Source organism: Barbus barbus (assembly GCF_936440315.1).
Source record: "Barbus barbus genome assembly, chromosome: 1".
In the NCBI taxonomy this organism is placed as follows: Eukaryota; Metazoa; Chordata; class Actinopteri; order Cypriniformes; family Cyprinidae; genus Barbus; species Barbus barbus.
Window position 1 is genome coordinate 37,521,676 of NC_136729.1, and position 14,449 is coordinate 37,536,124.

The window sequence follows — 14,449 nt, forward strand, 5'->3', positions numbered from 1 at the left end:
CACTTTCTTTCTTACATTCATTTTTTTTTCACAAGATCTTTATTCATTCAGTTCAGTTTCCAGGTATTAAATTACATAACATGAAAACGTTGGTTTGAAGACTTCAAAATTCTATTTAATGATATCAATTCCTCCACTTCTCACTCCAAATTCTGTCCTTTTCTCTACTCAGCTGCACGGAAGAATTAAATATTGTAGCACCGTAGAGAGATAATCTACTCAAAAACAGAGCATGTGAACAAGTTTCTTACAAAAAAAAAAAAAATTATATATACATGTATTCTACAACACAGTAGGTCTGATAGTTAAGGTTAAGGCAACAAATATCTAACCAGTCTAAGATTATTGTTTCTCTAGTTTGGATTGTAAACACTGAAGCAACAAATATATTCATAGTGCATACTGAAATGTAAAAAATATATCCCAACAAAGAAAGTTACAAGCAATTTTCTGTCCAAACTTCTGTGAAACTTCTTCATGTTGGGACAAAGTCACATCCATATTTGATGTGTATTATGTAGGAGGAGTGGGATTTTGAACTAATGAGACGTCACGGTGGGTGGGGATACCCAGATTGACATCCCAAAACTAGAAACTGATCAATGGTCAAACTTTTCTGTTGCTTTTCACAGTCTCAGCTGGTTTGGACAAAAAATATATATTATCACTTGTTGCTTTATCACGTTTCACGTAGTTACATGTCTCCATAGCTAGTTTGCAATTTTGCTGTCAATTGTAACATGATCTTAGCCATTCAGATGGAGAAGGTAAAATATAGTAATATAAATCACTTAATCCCCAATCAGTCAAAGAATATAAATGAGAGAAAAAAAAAGTGAAGACCTAGAATTTGCAGAATGGTTTACCATAGTATCTCTGTAATTACACAAATCACAATTTAGTCCAAATCACCCTAGGTATAGTTGTTTGTAAAGCCAGATCCCAGTCGATGACTCTTTTTCAAAACAGATGGGGTATCTCCACTTGGTGTGAAAATTGTTATGGTGTGCAGACCTATGATTTCCTATAACACTGGGGTGTCCATTGGTTCATATCTCCTTTGATTATTGTAATCATTCCAACCCTTTGAAAAAAAAGACGGCTGGAAAGGGTAGTGAACCTTAAGAAACGTTCTACTAAGAACATATACTGCAACTAATAATTGTAGAATTGATTTGTATTGAATGTTTTCAGCTTCTTATTTTGACCATAAACTGATGCAGAAACTTTTCTTAAATAACTGATGGCTTCCTGTTTTTTTTTTTCTGTTGTTTTTTTTTTTTTTTAGTGTTGTCTTTCTACTCATCTTTCTCTACTACGATTTCTCCATGAAGTACCCTCCTCCTCTGACGTAGCATGTGGAAGTACAGCTGAGGAAACACTAAAAGAGAAAAAGACAAAAAATTAAGTAAAATATCTTTATCATACAATTGTAATCAGAGTTTCATCAGCCTCAATTTCCAAAGCTTTAACACCATCCCACAAGTTATTATACACTAAAATTAAACTATTGCAAAAAGCAATAATGACAGAAAAAAATTACATAGGAATTTACATCATCAGGGTTGAAAATTAATCTGGGCTTGGGGCAAAAAATCCAGAGAAAATGTATTTTGCAGTGCAGAAAGTTTCTTTGATTATAATAGGAGTTTTGTGTGTGTGTGTGTGTGTGTGTGAAACCAACTACGTTGGTCACTGGCCACTTTAAAGTGATAGGGAATGCTCGCTTTCTGTACAGTATATAATTTATTTTCAGGTCACTTAAAACAAGGTTCATAGGACTCTAAATTGGGGTAACTTTTAGATGACCTTTCAGATTTAATTAATTCTAAAAATCTTTATAATCTACAACAACATTAAACTTATTTCATGTTTGCTCTATACAATATGCTTTGTAGGTATCAAGCTCAAAGGCAACCTTTGTAATTATATTTATAAACTTTTCATTTGTTTTCTTTTTTAATTATAACAACACATTCAATTTGGAATAATAAAGCACAATTAGGATTTTGTTGATATTGATTTAATTTGATTGGCAAATTATGACCAATCAAATTAAATCAATATCAACAAAATTAATCTTTGCACTACAGTAATGAAATTAATGTTTTAAATATAAAGCATTGAATGTACAAATGTGACCCTTGACAACAAAACCAGTCATAAGGGTCAATTTTTAAAAATTAAGATTTATACATAAATCTTAAGATAAATAGCTGAATAAATAAGCTTTCCAGTGATGTATAGTTTATTAGGATAGGACAATATTTGGCTGAGATTGAAAACCTATTTGAAAACCTAGAATCTGAGGGTGCAAAAAAAATCCAAATATTGAGAAAATCGACTTCGGCTGTCTAAATGTGTCAGGTGTGAGTGAATGGATAGAGCGAGGACTCAATTGAGCTTGAGTGGAGCCGGCAGGGCAAGGAGCTTGAGCTTGGGTGGAGCCGACAGAGCAAGGAGCTTGAGCGGAGCCGATAGGGCAAGGAGCTTGGGTGGCGCTGGCATCATGGCAAGGAGCATGAGCTGGGGCGAGGAGCTTGAGCGGAGCCGGCAGGGCAAGGAGTTTGGACGGTGCCGGTATCAGGGCAAGGAGCTTGGGCGGCGCCGATAGGGCAAGGAGCTTGGGAGGCTCAGAGACAGCCTCATGGCCAGCAGAGGGCTCTGGAATAGCCTCCAGGCCTTGAAGGTTGGAAGAAGCCTTCCTCCTGTTCCTCCTCCTCCTCCTCCGTCTCAGAGAGTGGGGCACTGCAGCACCATCAGCCACCACTGGGGGCACTGCAGCTTCGTCAGCCGCCGTTGGGGGAGTTGCAGCTTCATCGGCCACCACCTGAGGCACACCAGCCTCCTTAGCCGGGGAACGTGCCAGGAACTCCACAAATCCTCCAAATGTCAGGTGGTCCAGCCCCCTCATCCTCCACCAGTTGAGGGGCTCATCAAGGTCACTATTGAAGAGGTCCTTGAGGGCCGCATCATTGAACCCCAACCCCTCTGTTGCACCACCGAACTCCAGGGCAAACCTACTGACATCTGTCCCCCACTGACGGAGGGAGCTCAGGGCCTTGAATTGGAGGATGCGTTGGTAGAGGGGGCTGGAGAGAGAGGAGGGTGGCGGACGGCGCAAGCCCTTCCTCCGCTGGGTCCTCATATTTGGCCAGTTCATTCTGTCAGGTGTGGGTGAAGGGATAGAACGAGGACTCAGTTGCAGGAGGCAAAAAGGGCTTTATTAATACAAAAAAATGAAATAAATAACAAAAACTACCCCGTAGGGGAAAACAGACTGGCAAGGCAGGACAAGGCTTGGCAAGGCAAGGCAAGGCTGGACAGGACTTCGAACAGGATAACATCGATGACGAACTGGCACAGGACTGCAAACACAAGGAGATTATAAAGGGAGCAAATGAGGAGGGTAACGAGAAAACACAGGTGGGGTAAATTAACCAATAATCAGGAAACAAAGTGGGTGGGATCAAGACAATTGACATGAGAGCACATGGCACATAGATCCAAACAAGACAAGCCATGTGCTCACACAAAACAAAAACACAAGCACATGGCCAGCAAAACAAAATCACTAGCCATGTGCAAAACAGGACACGAACATGCAGCTAATGAGGAGACTCATAAGCTGCGTGTTCACAAAACATGACAAACATGAAAGCACGCAGCCAGTGAAAAAAAACACAAGCTGTGTGCAACATTGAACAAGACAAAACAAGAGAAAGCATGCAGCCGTAGAACGAGCTGCATGCAACAACACAACGAAAAAGCAAAAAGGCAGAAACTGAACCGCATGCTGAACAAAACACACACACACTCACAGAGGAGCGCACGGCCTGAGCGAGACCTCGAGACCGCACACTCCTAAAACAAGAACAAACCTGGAGCCGACAGGAAATGCCAGGATCCGAACACCACGCCACAACATGAAACCAGGCACGCAGACGAGAGAGAGCAAAGACAAGAAGGGAGTGTCAGGGCTCGATCACAAAACCATGAATAAACTTGACCGAAGTGACAGAACCCTGACAAAATGAAGTCTTTAGCAGTGCATATTACTAATCAAAAATTAAGTTTTGATATATTTATGGTAGGAAATTTACAAAATATCTTCATGGAACATGATCTTTACTTAAAGGTGCCATAGAATGGAAAACTGTAAACTTACCTTGGCATAGTTGAATAATAAGAGTTCTGTACATGGAAATGACATACCGTGAGCCTCAAACACCATTGTTTCCTCCTCATGTAAATCTCGTGAATAAAAAATTAATTATAAATTGTTTTGTAAATTATGTTTTATTAACAAGGTTCGGGAGGAGCATGATCAGATAATCAGTCTGGCCCAGGTGGAGCTCGTCAGCTAATCACCTTAACAAGGTGTATATATATATATATATATATATATATATATATATATATATATATATATATATATATATATATATACACAGTATACAACCAACTCACCTCTGTTCTATGACAGTTTTCCAGCATTCAGTTTTGCTCCTTTGACTATTATATCACAGACACATCTTTTTTTAGACAATGACGAGACCTGGACTGGGGTTTTTTTCTTATCCTCCGTCGCAATCTGCCAGCCCTAGGCTCCTTCCTTTTCCACCAGTCTCCGCCGCCGAGCACCAGGCTACATGGCAGGCGGCGCTCTGCTCGACCAGCCACACGCTCTCCACAACGCCGAGGCTTAACCTCGCCTCCACCGGCGAGACTTCCAATTTCTTCCCCGACATCCTTGTATCATTCGGCCATGCCAATATATCCTCCAGTCGGAAGTGGACAGTATTTAAGCCTGAAGCAAACGCTGATTTTTTCCGAAGAACCATTCTCGCGGAGGGTAAACAAAGCGGATCTGTGCAATACATTCGTTACACTGCAAATTAGCCAACCTCACTCCTAAATCCACTCCAGCAGTCAAGGCGGCCAATAGATCGAGCAAAGCCCTGAACTCGCCTCGCTCGTCACCATCATCGTCCCACACAAGTAATTACACATTACTCAGATAGACAGATAAGATGAAAAGATTGATTTTTGAAAAAATAAACGGTGTACCTAAATAATTAACAATTATAGGTGCAAACTAACAACTAAGGTTTATCATAAAGAAACTATTAATATTATTGAACAAATGCAACTTGCAACCCAATTTGCATGTGTTGTGCATACTGCTAGGCACCCTTCTTCAAGTCTCTACCAGCCGATGTGCTGCTTTCAATACTTTCTTCTTTTTGTGTGGTTAAGAGGAAAAGCATGTATTTTCATGATTTTATCACCTCTTCCTTGTCAGTGGTCTCCTGCTCCCATAGCACATGCTAGCGTGAGTCTGCCTCCACTAGCTGCGCAGGCTGCACAGGCTCTCCAGCATTTTTTCCTCCGAATATCACAAGCCTCTGCGGCCTACAGCTACAGCAGCTGAAACGAGCACAAAGCTGCTTATACTTGCAACACATGCCCTCACATCTCAATCTTTTCCTCATGTTACTTCTAATCCTTTTCCTTTTCAGTGGCCTCCAGCTCCCATAGCAGACGCTAACGTGAGGCTGCCTCCGCTAGCTATGCAGAATGCACAGGCTTTTCAGGATGTCATAAATCCCACTCCCGTCCCGTGGCCTACAATAGCTGAAGGACGCGTGAGGCTGCCTCCGCTTGCAACTCAGGCCCACACATCTCGAGCTTTTCCTCTCATTTCTAATGACTCATTTTTCTTTTCAGTGGCCTCTAGCTCCCATAGCAGCCACTAGCTCAGAGGCCGAATTAAAAGTCATGCCCTGCACATTTTATACTGCCGAATCATCAGAAGTTCTGCAGGTGTTGTGAAGAAACAAGCAAGGACAACAGCGAAAATGGCAGATCAAATAAATGTTATGTTCCAGGCTGTGCAGGGGATGTGAAGTGCAGGGATGGGTTGGGTTGGTGTCTGTATTCAGAAAGGCACGGAAAGGAAATAACGTGTTCTACTAAAATAACGCGAGCCACTAAAGGGACATGGTTAGCTCCATGCTAGCGGTAGCCTGTTACATTACAATACATAAGATTTCACTTAACACATAAACAGAGAAAGGAGAGATGACGGAGGATGATGGCAAATGATTTATAGATCCTGAGCACCACCAACAAGCATCTGATCTAGTAAAATGTGTGGTAAGTACTGCCGCTCCATAGTATAAACAGAGTTCGTGCGATCGCAAATCTCGGAAGCGAAAGTGAAAGTAAAAAGTGATCGTGCATTTGAAAGAAGTTTCAGTGCCTCGCATATTAATAGCAGCTCCCAGATGCCCGCATATTATATAAAGTGTAATTACCCGACGATATAACTGCGATTTAAATATATAAATATTTAAATATATATTTTCCTCCCTGTGTTTCCTTCCTGCTCTGTGAGCTACTGAAATGAGCTGCACTGTGAAACATCCAATCACAGCAGAGCTCAACATTGAGCCGCACTGTGAAACAGCCAATCAGAGCAGAGCTCAACATTATTATTCATGACCCTTCCAAATAAGCCAATAAGAGACCATATCATTCTAGGGAGAAATCCTAGGGTTGTAAATGCACATGTACAACCGTTTCTGGAGATTTTACCTTTACCTAAGCCACATACCTTCTATGTAGATATCAGAGAACAATTTAAAATATTGTATCAATGCATTCAATGGCACCTTTAATATCCTAATGATTTTTGGCATAAAGGAAAAATCGATAATTTTGACCCATACAATGTACAGTATTTTTGCTATTGTTATGAATATACCCATGCTACTTAAGACTGGTTTTGCTGTCCAGGGTCACAAATAACAAATTATATAAATAACTAAAATGATACTTTAAAAATGAATCAAAAATGTCTCAAAAGTCACTGTCTTTGTCAATGAATCATTCAATCAGTTCGTTCAAGCTGATTTATTCAGGAACGAAGCAAGACTTGTAAAAAATTGCACATAATCATTCATAAATGAAACACTGTGCTTGCTTGGAGATGTGCAGTGGCTCAGCTGTGAATTATTTACATCGTCTCTACTCTTTATTGGTTATAATGAGAGGAATCGCGAGCTTGCACAACTCAGCACTGAACAAAAACTCGTGTTTTGAGCAGTGTGGCTTTGACTAACTTAAATGTTAACACAGCTTTCCCTATATCACATTTTTTTACCTAAGATGTTCAGATCTTCAGCAAAAATCATGGTTCATTCCAGATAATTTACTTGAAGCAGTCTAAAGCTTTCACAATCTGTGCTGTGAGAAGCAGGACGCACACCGATAGACAATGTCGACATGAGCTACAGAGTGGTGCACACAAATTTTATAGCAGTTATGTTTATTATTGAAAATTTCTAATAACTAACTAGACAAGACAGTTTGGGATGTCAGTGTGTTCATTTTATACTTACACCACTCTATTAGCAGTCAGTCATGGTCAATTTATTCCTTCCAACAGTAGCAGGGTTAACAAGATAAAAACTGATTCGGCTCATCTTGTGACAGAAACGTGGCAACCCCAATGAGGAAATAGTAGCATGCAAGTAGATGTTTTATTGTGAGTTCAGTTCTTACACGGGATGTAGGACAGCATGACGATGATCAAGAAGTAGTAATAGTCAAAGGACACATTGTATTTGTTGGGGAGCCTCAGGGAATACATGCCAGATCTCCGCACATACGATAAGGAGGCATGTATGGTCAGCAGTTCTCCAATTACTCCCAAGGGATACATGACAATAAACATGTTATACCTGAGGAAGACAGAAGAAAATAAAAAGACAAAGAAGGGAAATAAATGAGGCTCAACTTGACATGAGACATCACACATTATAAAATACATGCACCAACAATTATGATGTAGCACTAGGCGAACTTTAGTTATCACGCATTACTTCACAAGATATTACATAATAATCACGTGGATAATTACAGTATAATCAGGTTGAAGAGGTATAGTATGCAGGTTAAATTGTGAATTAGAGCAACTTAGTTTTGGTCATACCTCTTTTTTTGCAGAGTAGACAGTATAAAGTAATTACTAAAGCACTAAATAATTTTCCACTGCTAAAAGATTCACAACTATTTATCCAGGAATTAGAAAACAGGTAAATGAGACATACATGTCTCATTGTTCAGGGATTTCCCACCCTCCAGTCTACACATGCCTGCTACATATCCCTGTTCTGAATTATTTTTCATTGCTGGTGGGGTTAAAAGATATCCCCACTGGTTATGCAACTCCACCAACAAACTGTATGAATTTCCAAAAATAAAGATATTTTTTTTAAATATTGCCAAGTATAAAACTGCAATGTGATATTGACAAAACATTTGCAATGGGCTGAATTGGCAAGTCCTAAGCCCATTATCACTTGGAATCTGTTATGAGTTAATTTATCATTTACATATTTTTCCCTTACAAATTTGCTTGATGCAGCATTTTGTATGTATATAAGTATGTTGTGGGTGTTTTAAACATGATAAAATAATATATCATTGAGTTGTTTGAGGTGGAGGTAAATTAAACACAATCTGTGGTGATGTCATATTCATGTTGCATTGTGGTATATGGAGCTGCCTGAAGTGCACATATGAAGTAAACTTGCTCCCTTACTCAAAATCGAGGGGCTCCATCATAATAAACTTCCCTCATCCACTTGATGCTATCTAGGTGAGGGCATATGCGCGCAGGTGACTGCATATAATGAGCTCAGACACGGGAAAGACTGTACCTTGCTTTAGTTTCATACGGATTGCATAATCAGAAACATTAGTTTTTAATTTGAATTCGTTCAAGTGTCAAGTAGACACTTCAAGATTTTTAGATTCTATTGATTTTAGTCTTATATGTATCTGAGTCAGAGCCGGCGCCAGGGCACCTCCATCAGAGGGGCATTTGAATTCGGGGTGGGATGGGAAGCGTGCAATCTGTGATTGCGTGCAGTTTCTGACGCTCGCTAAAGCGTGCAATCGCTTTCTTATGTGCGTTGTTTTACCGGTTTCACTTTCGCTTTCGCGTTCGATCACGTTCAGCAAGAAGGGGAGAGGATGGAAAGTGGGGGGCACCGTAACTCTGCCCGCGAATGCCCCCTCTTGGTGCCGGCCCTGATTTGAGTATTTAAGGTTTCTCTGTGAATCAGGAAAATCTGAAAGTGAACGCACCCGCACGCGGAGGGTTAAAGCCGCTGCATTCAATATCTTTAGACGGTAAATAGATTTCAAATTCAATATTGCTTTTAGAACTGTTGAAATTATTTACTGTATGTAACGCAAGTACTTTATAAGTAACTGTAATAAAATTACCTAAAAATGAACAGTAATCCCTTACTTTACTTTTTCAGTGGATAAGTAATTTAATTACAGTAACGCGTTACTTAGTAACGCGTTACACCCAACACTGCTAGGAGTCACACAATACCAGGTCTATCGAAACGTCTTGCAAGCCTTCATTTTTCCAATGTACTGTGGCTTCTTTATTTCTTTATTCTTTATTTGTGAATACGCTAATTGTGCTTGGTATATTGCATTGGTCAATATGTATATGAGATGTTGCGTCTGTGTTCTTTAATTTGCTCATTGTTAGTAAATCACCCGCAGAAATTTTCACCATCGGCACTGTTTAGTAAAACTGGCCCCAATACTCTTCCCCTGTAGGACAACTGAGGTAGCAACCATTTCCACCTAGACAGTCGCCTGCACACTTTTTCGTCTATACCAGTGCCTCCCAAAGTCCGGACTCCGGTTTTGAAAATGGGCTTTAAGATTCATCCCCCAGCCACTATGAAGGAGCAGATGGCACAACATCGGACGCTGATGGCTCTGTGCCAGCAGGGGATGGAGGTAGGAGGCTTCGCCCAGTGGTTCAGGACTTTGTCGGTTGGGCTGCATCATAATGAGGCTGATCCTCTGTCCCAGTAGGAGATGGAGGGACTTGGCAACCTGGACTTTTGGGACTTCGTCAGGTCCCAGGTTCTGGAGCTTCATCAGCTCCACCATCGCAGTCACACAAGGTCAATCAGAACCCTTCTGCAGGGATCAGCCCTGGCCTTCTGACTCCTACTGAGAAGCGAAGGTTGAGAAGGAAGAGGGCCGCTAACTCCCCTCCATTCAATCCAGAGCCCACTCCAGAGGAAGCTGTTCCAAAGCCCCTTTGCAAGATGGCTGCCACGTCATGGATGCCACTCCTGTGTTCCCGGTGTGACGAGTCGGCTGCCTCGCCCCTGTCCATCATCACCACCCCGTCCCATATTCGCCGCCCTTCACCAGGCTCCCGACAGGAGTGGGTGTGTGAGAGAGGAGGGGCGCTGAAACAGCCAGGGCTGGCGGCGTGTGATGAGGCACACCTGACGTGAATAGAGCCTCATCACCGCCGCCGTTAAATGCCGAACGCGCCTCTCCTCGGGAGACCGGTCTCTTCCCCGTGCATGCACGCTGGTGTCCTCGTGGGTCCAGGAAGGGAGCGTCGAGGAGGACTGCCGCACCCGTTAGGCGGCTGACGGGCCAGGAGCGCCGGGATTTCCGGAGATGGACGAAGCCGCGCAAGAGACGCCGCCGCCACTCGCTCCCGGCCCCGAGAGGGGAGCGCGTGCGGCCACCAGACTCCGCCCCTTCCCTGGACCACTCCCTTCTGAACACTGCCCTCCTTCACTAGCCCCGCAGCACGACGAGGACACCAGATCCCTGTTTATTTTGGACACTTTTCCCCCTTTGAACACTTTATTTTAATATTTTGTTTAATAAAAAAAAAATAAAAATAAAAAAAAATAAAAAAATAAATAAACAGGGATCTGGTGTCCTCGTCGTGCTGGGGGAGTGGAGTGGTCCAGGGAAGGGGCGGAGTGGTCCAGGGAAGGGGCGGAGTCCGGTGGCCGCACACGCTCCCCTCTCGGGGCCGGGAGCGAGTGGCGGCGGCGTCTCTTGCGCGGCTTCGTCCATCTCCGGAAATCCCGGCGCTCCTGGCCCGTCAGCCGCCTAACGGGTGCGGCAGTCCTCCTCGACGCTCCCTTCCTGGACCCACGAGGACACCAGCGTGCATGCACGGGGAAGAGACCGGTCTCCCGAGGAGAGGCGCGTTTGGCATTTAACGGCGGCGGTGATGAGGCTATATTCACGTCAGGTGCGCCTCATCACATGCCGCCAGCCCTGGCTGTTTCAGCGCCCCTCCTCTCTCACACACCCACTCCTGTCGGGAGCCTGGTGAAGGGCGGCGAATATGGGACGGGGTGGTGATGATGGACAGGGGCGAGGCAGCCGACTCGTCACACCGGTCATCGTGAACGTTGCACTTGAAGACACAGGAATTTAAAAGACATCTGGGGCTGATCTCTATTTTGGTGGACCGACCACTGATTTCGGCCAGAGCAGCTGGTTTCTCAAGGGCCTCAGCACTGGTTGTCACAGAGAATGTTCCATTCCATGGGTCCACTCCAGATTGCGCTCCAGTCCGGGAGTCCTCAGAGTCCAGAGCCAATGCACTGTAAACTTTTGAACAGGGTCATTTTTATAAATTTAACTTTTTTCTTTTGTACTATACGTAAACATTTTATGTGAAATATCTTATTCAGGTCAGTACTAAATAAACATTAACATGCATTTTTATGATCCCTCTTATATTGGTAAAATAATTAAAGGGGTGGTTGACTTTTTTCCCCCCCTAGGATTGATTGTGGCAGTCTAATGTGTTAATGCTTAGTTTAAAAAAAAAAAAAAACATTTCACGTAATTTACCTATTCACTACCCCTTACACTTCGTAAGTTATCTTCTTTGTATACCTTCAAGACTCCGCTAAAAACGTATCTCTTTAATTTGCATTTTGGATAATGTGGCTTTATTTGGCCTTATGTGTTGTATTGTCTTTTTAGGTTTGTAAATGTTTTGTATAGCACTATGTAAAGTGACCTTGAGCAATGGAAAGGCGCTATATAAATAAAACTTCTTATTCTACACCACTCTGTCCCATCTCCAATGGACGCTCTGATGATTTCCTGGTTTTATGTAGCCCCTCCCTCAGAAATGGGCTCAGATTGGTTAGATGGCCCAGTGTGTTGCGATTTGGTAAAGCACCTAGCGCAGGTGCAGAAACGTCACGGCCCTCACCTCAGAATGCGCTCCAGTTGTATTGTAATTCAATATTGCTTATCAATTTCAGCCCGATTGAGACCTAGAGAATATTATTGAAGAGGATCGCCCCGAACCTGTGCAAGCACGGGTCTTACAGAACATTTCAGAATGGTATGTTTTTTTGTTGTTGTTGTCTCATACTTTTAGATATGCTGTTATTTTTAAATGCTATTGCTTATGTTAGCTCCTAATATACTGTTTCAAGCAGAATACATGATTGCGTTGTAGCATTTTTGTAACAGTAAGGAGTGTTTGCCAGCAAGTCTTGCTCGCTACCACGGCAACCCTGTGTGCGTCCAAGTTTAACGCTTCTTGTAGCTATGTGAAAAATATCTGTCTGTCTATACACAAAGTGTATAATTGGAACACATTTCATTGATAGAGCTGACAAGCTAATGATCTGAAAAAGAGAGAGAGATGCAGAGCAGAGCGTGCAGTGCTATGGAATGCCAAAGCTGCCGTAATTAGAAATATATAAATAAATGTACAAAGTAAAAAAAAATATTTATTTTATTTCCTTATGTTTTTGTTTTTTTCCACATTTATTTTTATTTATACATTTCATTTCCACTTATTTATTTTCACATTTCTTTGTCCGTAGGGTAGGGATGCAACGATACTACTTTTTCCAGTATTCGCCCGATACGATACATTTATTTTGGGTACTTGCCGGTACCGAGTACCGATACTGATATTTTCATTGCATTTGTACATTTTTAAATATTGGGTACAGAAACCAAAAGAGTATGCATAATGTTAGTTGGCTAACTTAATTCATCAAATACATAGTCAAACCAAAATTTATTCAGACACCTTCAACATTTCTCACATTACCACAGTTTATTCGCTATAGTTTAGAAAATGGGAATAAAATATGACAAGAACTCAGAGTTGAGTTAAACTGTCAGAAAAAATTTAGCTTGATAATGTCAGATAACTTTGATAGAAAGGTATATAATATATTACAATCAACGAAAAATTGTTCAGACAGCTGCTAGTATGACAATATTTGCACAACTCTCAATGCTTCATCGGGCAACCCTTAGTCTTAATGACAGCCTGTAGTCTCCTGGGCATGCTGTCAACAAGGTTCATTTGGTTATAATATGTCACAGTTTACTTTATTTTGCTGTCCTCACTTACTTGAACTATAGTGTCCTGCACCCACATGTAAAAAAAAAATTACATCTGGTTTCTGAATGTTATTTGGTTTGACTGTATATTATTTTCACACTTAATTATGCCCATTAAAATGTATTTTACATGTTTTTGTTACTTTCAATGTTCATTTTTTTTGCTCTATGGTACATCATCTTTAATTTAATAGCATTAGAGCTGCTCCTTTGCAGCAGCTTAGATCTGTAATCACGCGTTTTGCTGTAATAATGCAGGTAACCACTCGTTATAAACTTCCTAAATGTGATATTTTCAGAAATAAAAGTTGCGTTTTTTTCATCTGAAACGTGCTGTGATTTATATTCCAAAGCCACTCATATAATGCAGAATCACTCATGAAGCAAGCAAAACACGCAACGCGCGCACATATTTGTACTGGTGCAGAATGAGAGGGACAAGTACAGAACAGCCTAGCACATTTCACACAGGCTGTTAGTTTCACTTTCACCAGAAAGTCGTATATGCTTAAGGTTGAAAATAAATTATGTTTATAGCGAATGCCCCTATTGTTACATATTGATTTGTTTTAGTTGTGTTTTGCCATGTCTTCCGTTGACCTAGTTTTCCTTAGTTGCCCTGATTAGTTAATTAGCTCCTCACCTGTTTCTGTTTCCCCACTATTACCTTCAGTATTTAAAGCCTGTGTTCTCCCATGCTCCTTTGTCTGCTATTATTTTGGATTTACGTTTGGTTGTGCCCTCCTCAGTCATTGGATTATTAAAAGAAACTCTTTGATTTTGACTCCTTCGTCGTGCGCTTTGTTTTATACACACCAGACCCCTAACAGAATAGCAGACCCTCATTCGAGTAATTATTAGCTGCGTTTTTCTTTTGTTTGTGTTTATTTCTCTCATCCCTCTCCCTGTATGGACATGCCTGCAGTCCAACTCCTGTGCATGGAGCAACAGGACTGTTCGCTGGAGGAACACACCAGGGACTTTTTAGATCTGGCGTGCCTTATGCACTTCCCAGACCGCTTGCTCTGCATATTCTACCTCACCAACCTGAGCGAGCAGTGTAAGGCACGCCTGTCAGCGAACGGTCCCAAGGAGGATTTCGCCGCTTTCGTGGAGTGGGTGCTGGAGAACAACGGATCTCCAGTTACCATCTGCCCCTCTGAAGAGGATATCTCCAGTCCCACTTCCAAACCAGAGA

The 14,449-nt window shown here is 41.8% G+C and overlaps 1 protein-coding gene across 1 annotated transcript in view; it reads right to left on the reverse strand.

Moving 5' to 3' along the window:
- LOC306880335 (very-long-chain (3R)-3-hydroxyacyl-CoA dehydratase 1-like) overlaps positions 1 to 14,449 on the reverse strand; it is a 43,018-nt gene continuing 28,569 nt past the window's right edge. The window contains exons 6-7 of the mRNA XM_079433814.1: positions 7,570 to 7,748; positions 1 to 1,381 (exon numbers count right to left, since the gene is read on the reverse strand). Coding sequence (XP_079289940.1) covers positions 1,299 to 1,381; positions 7,570 to 7,748 — 262 coding nt within the window. The 3' untranslated portion in view covers positions 1 to 1,298. The remainder of the gene's footprint in view (positions 1,382 to 7,569; positions 7,749 to 14,449) is intronic.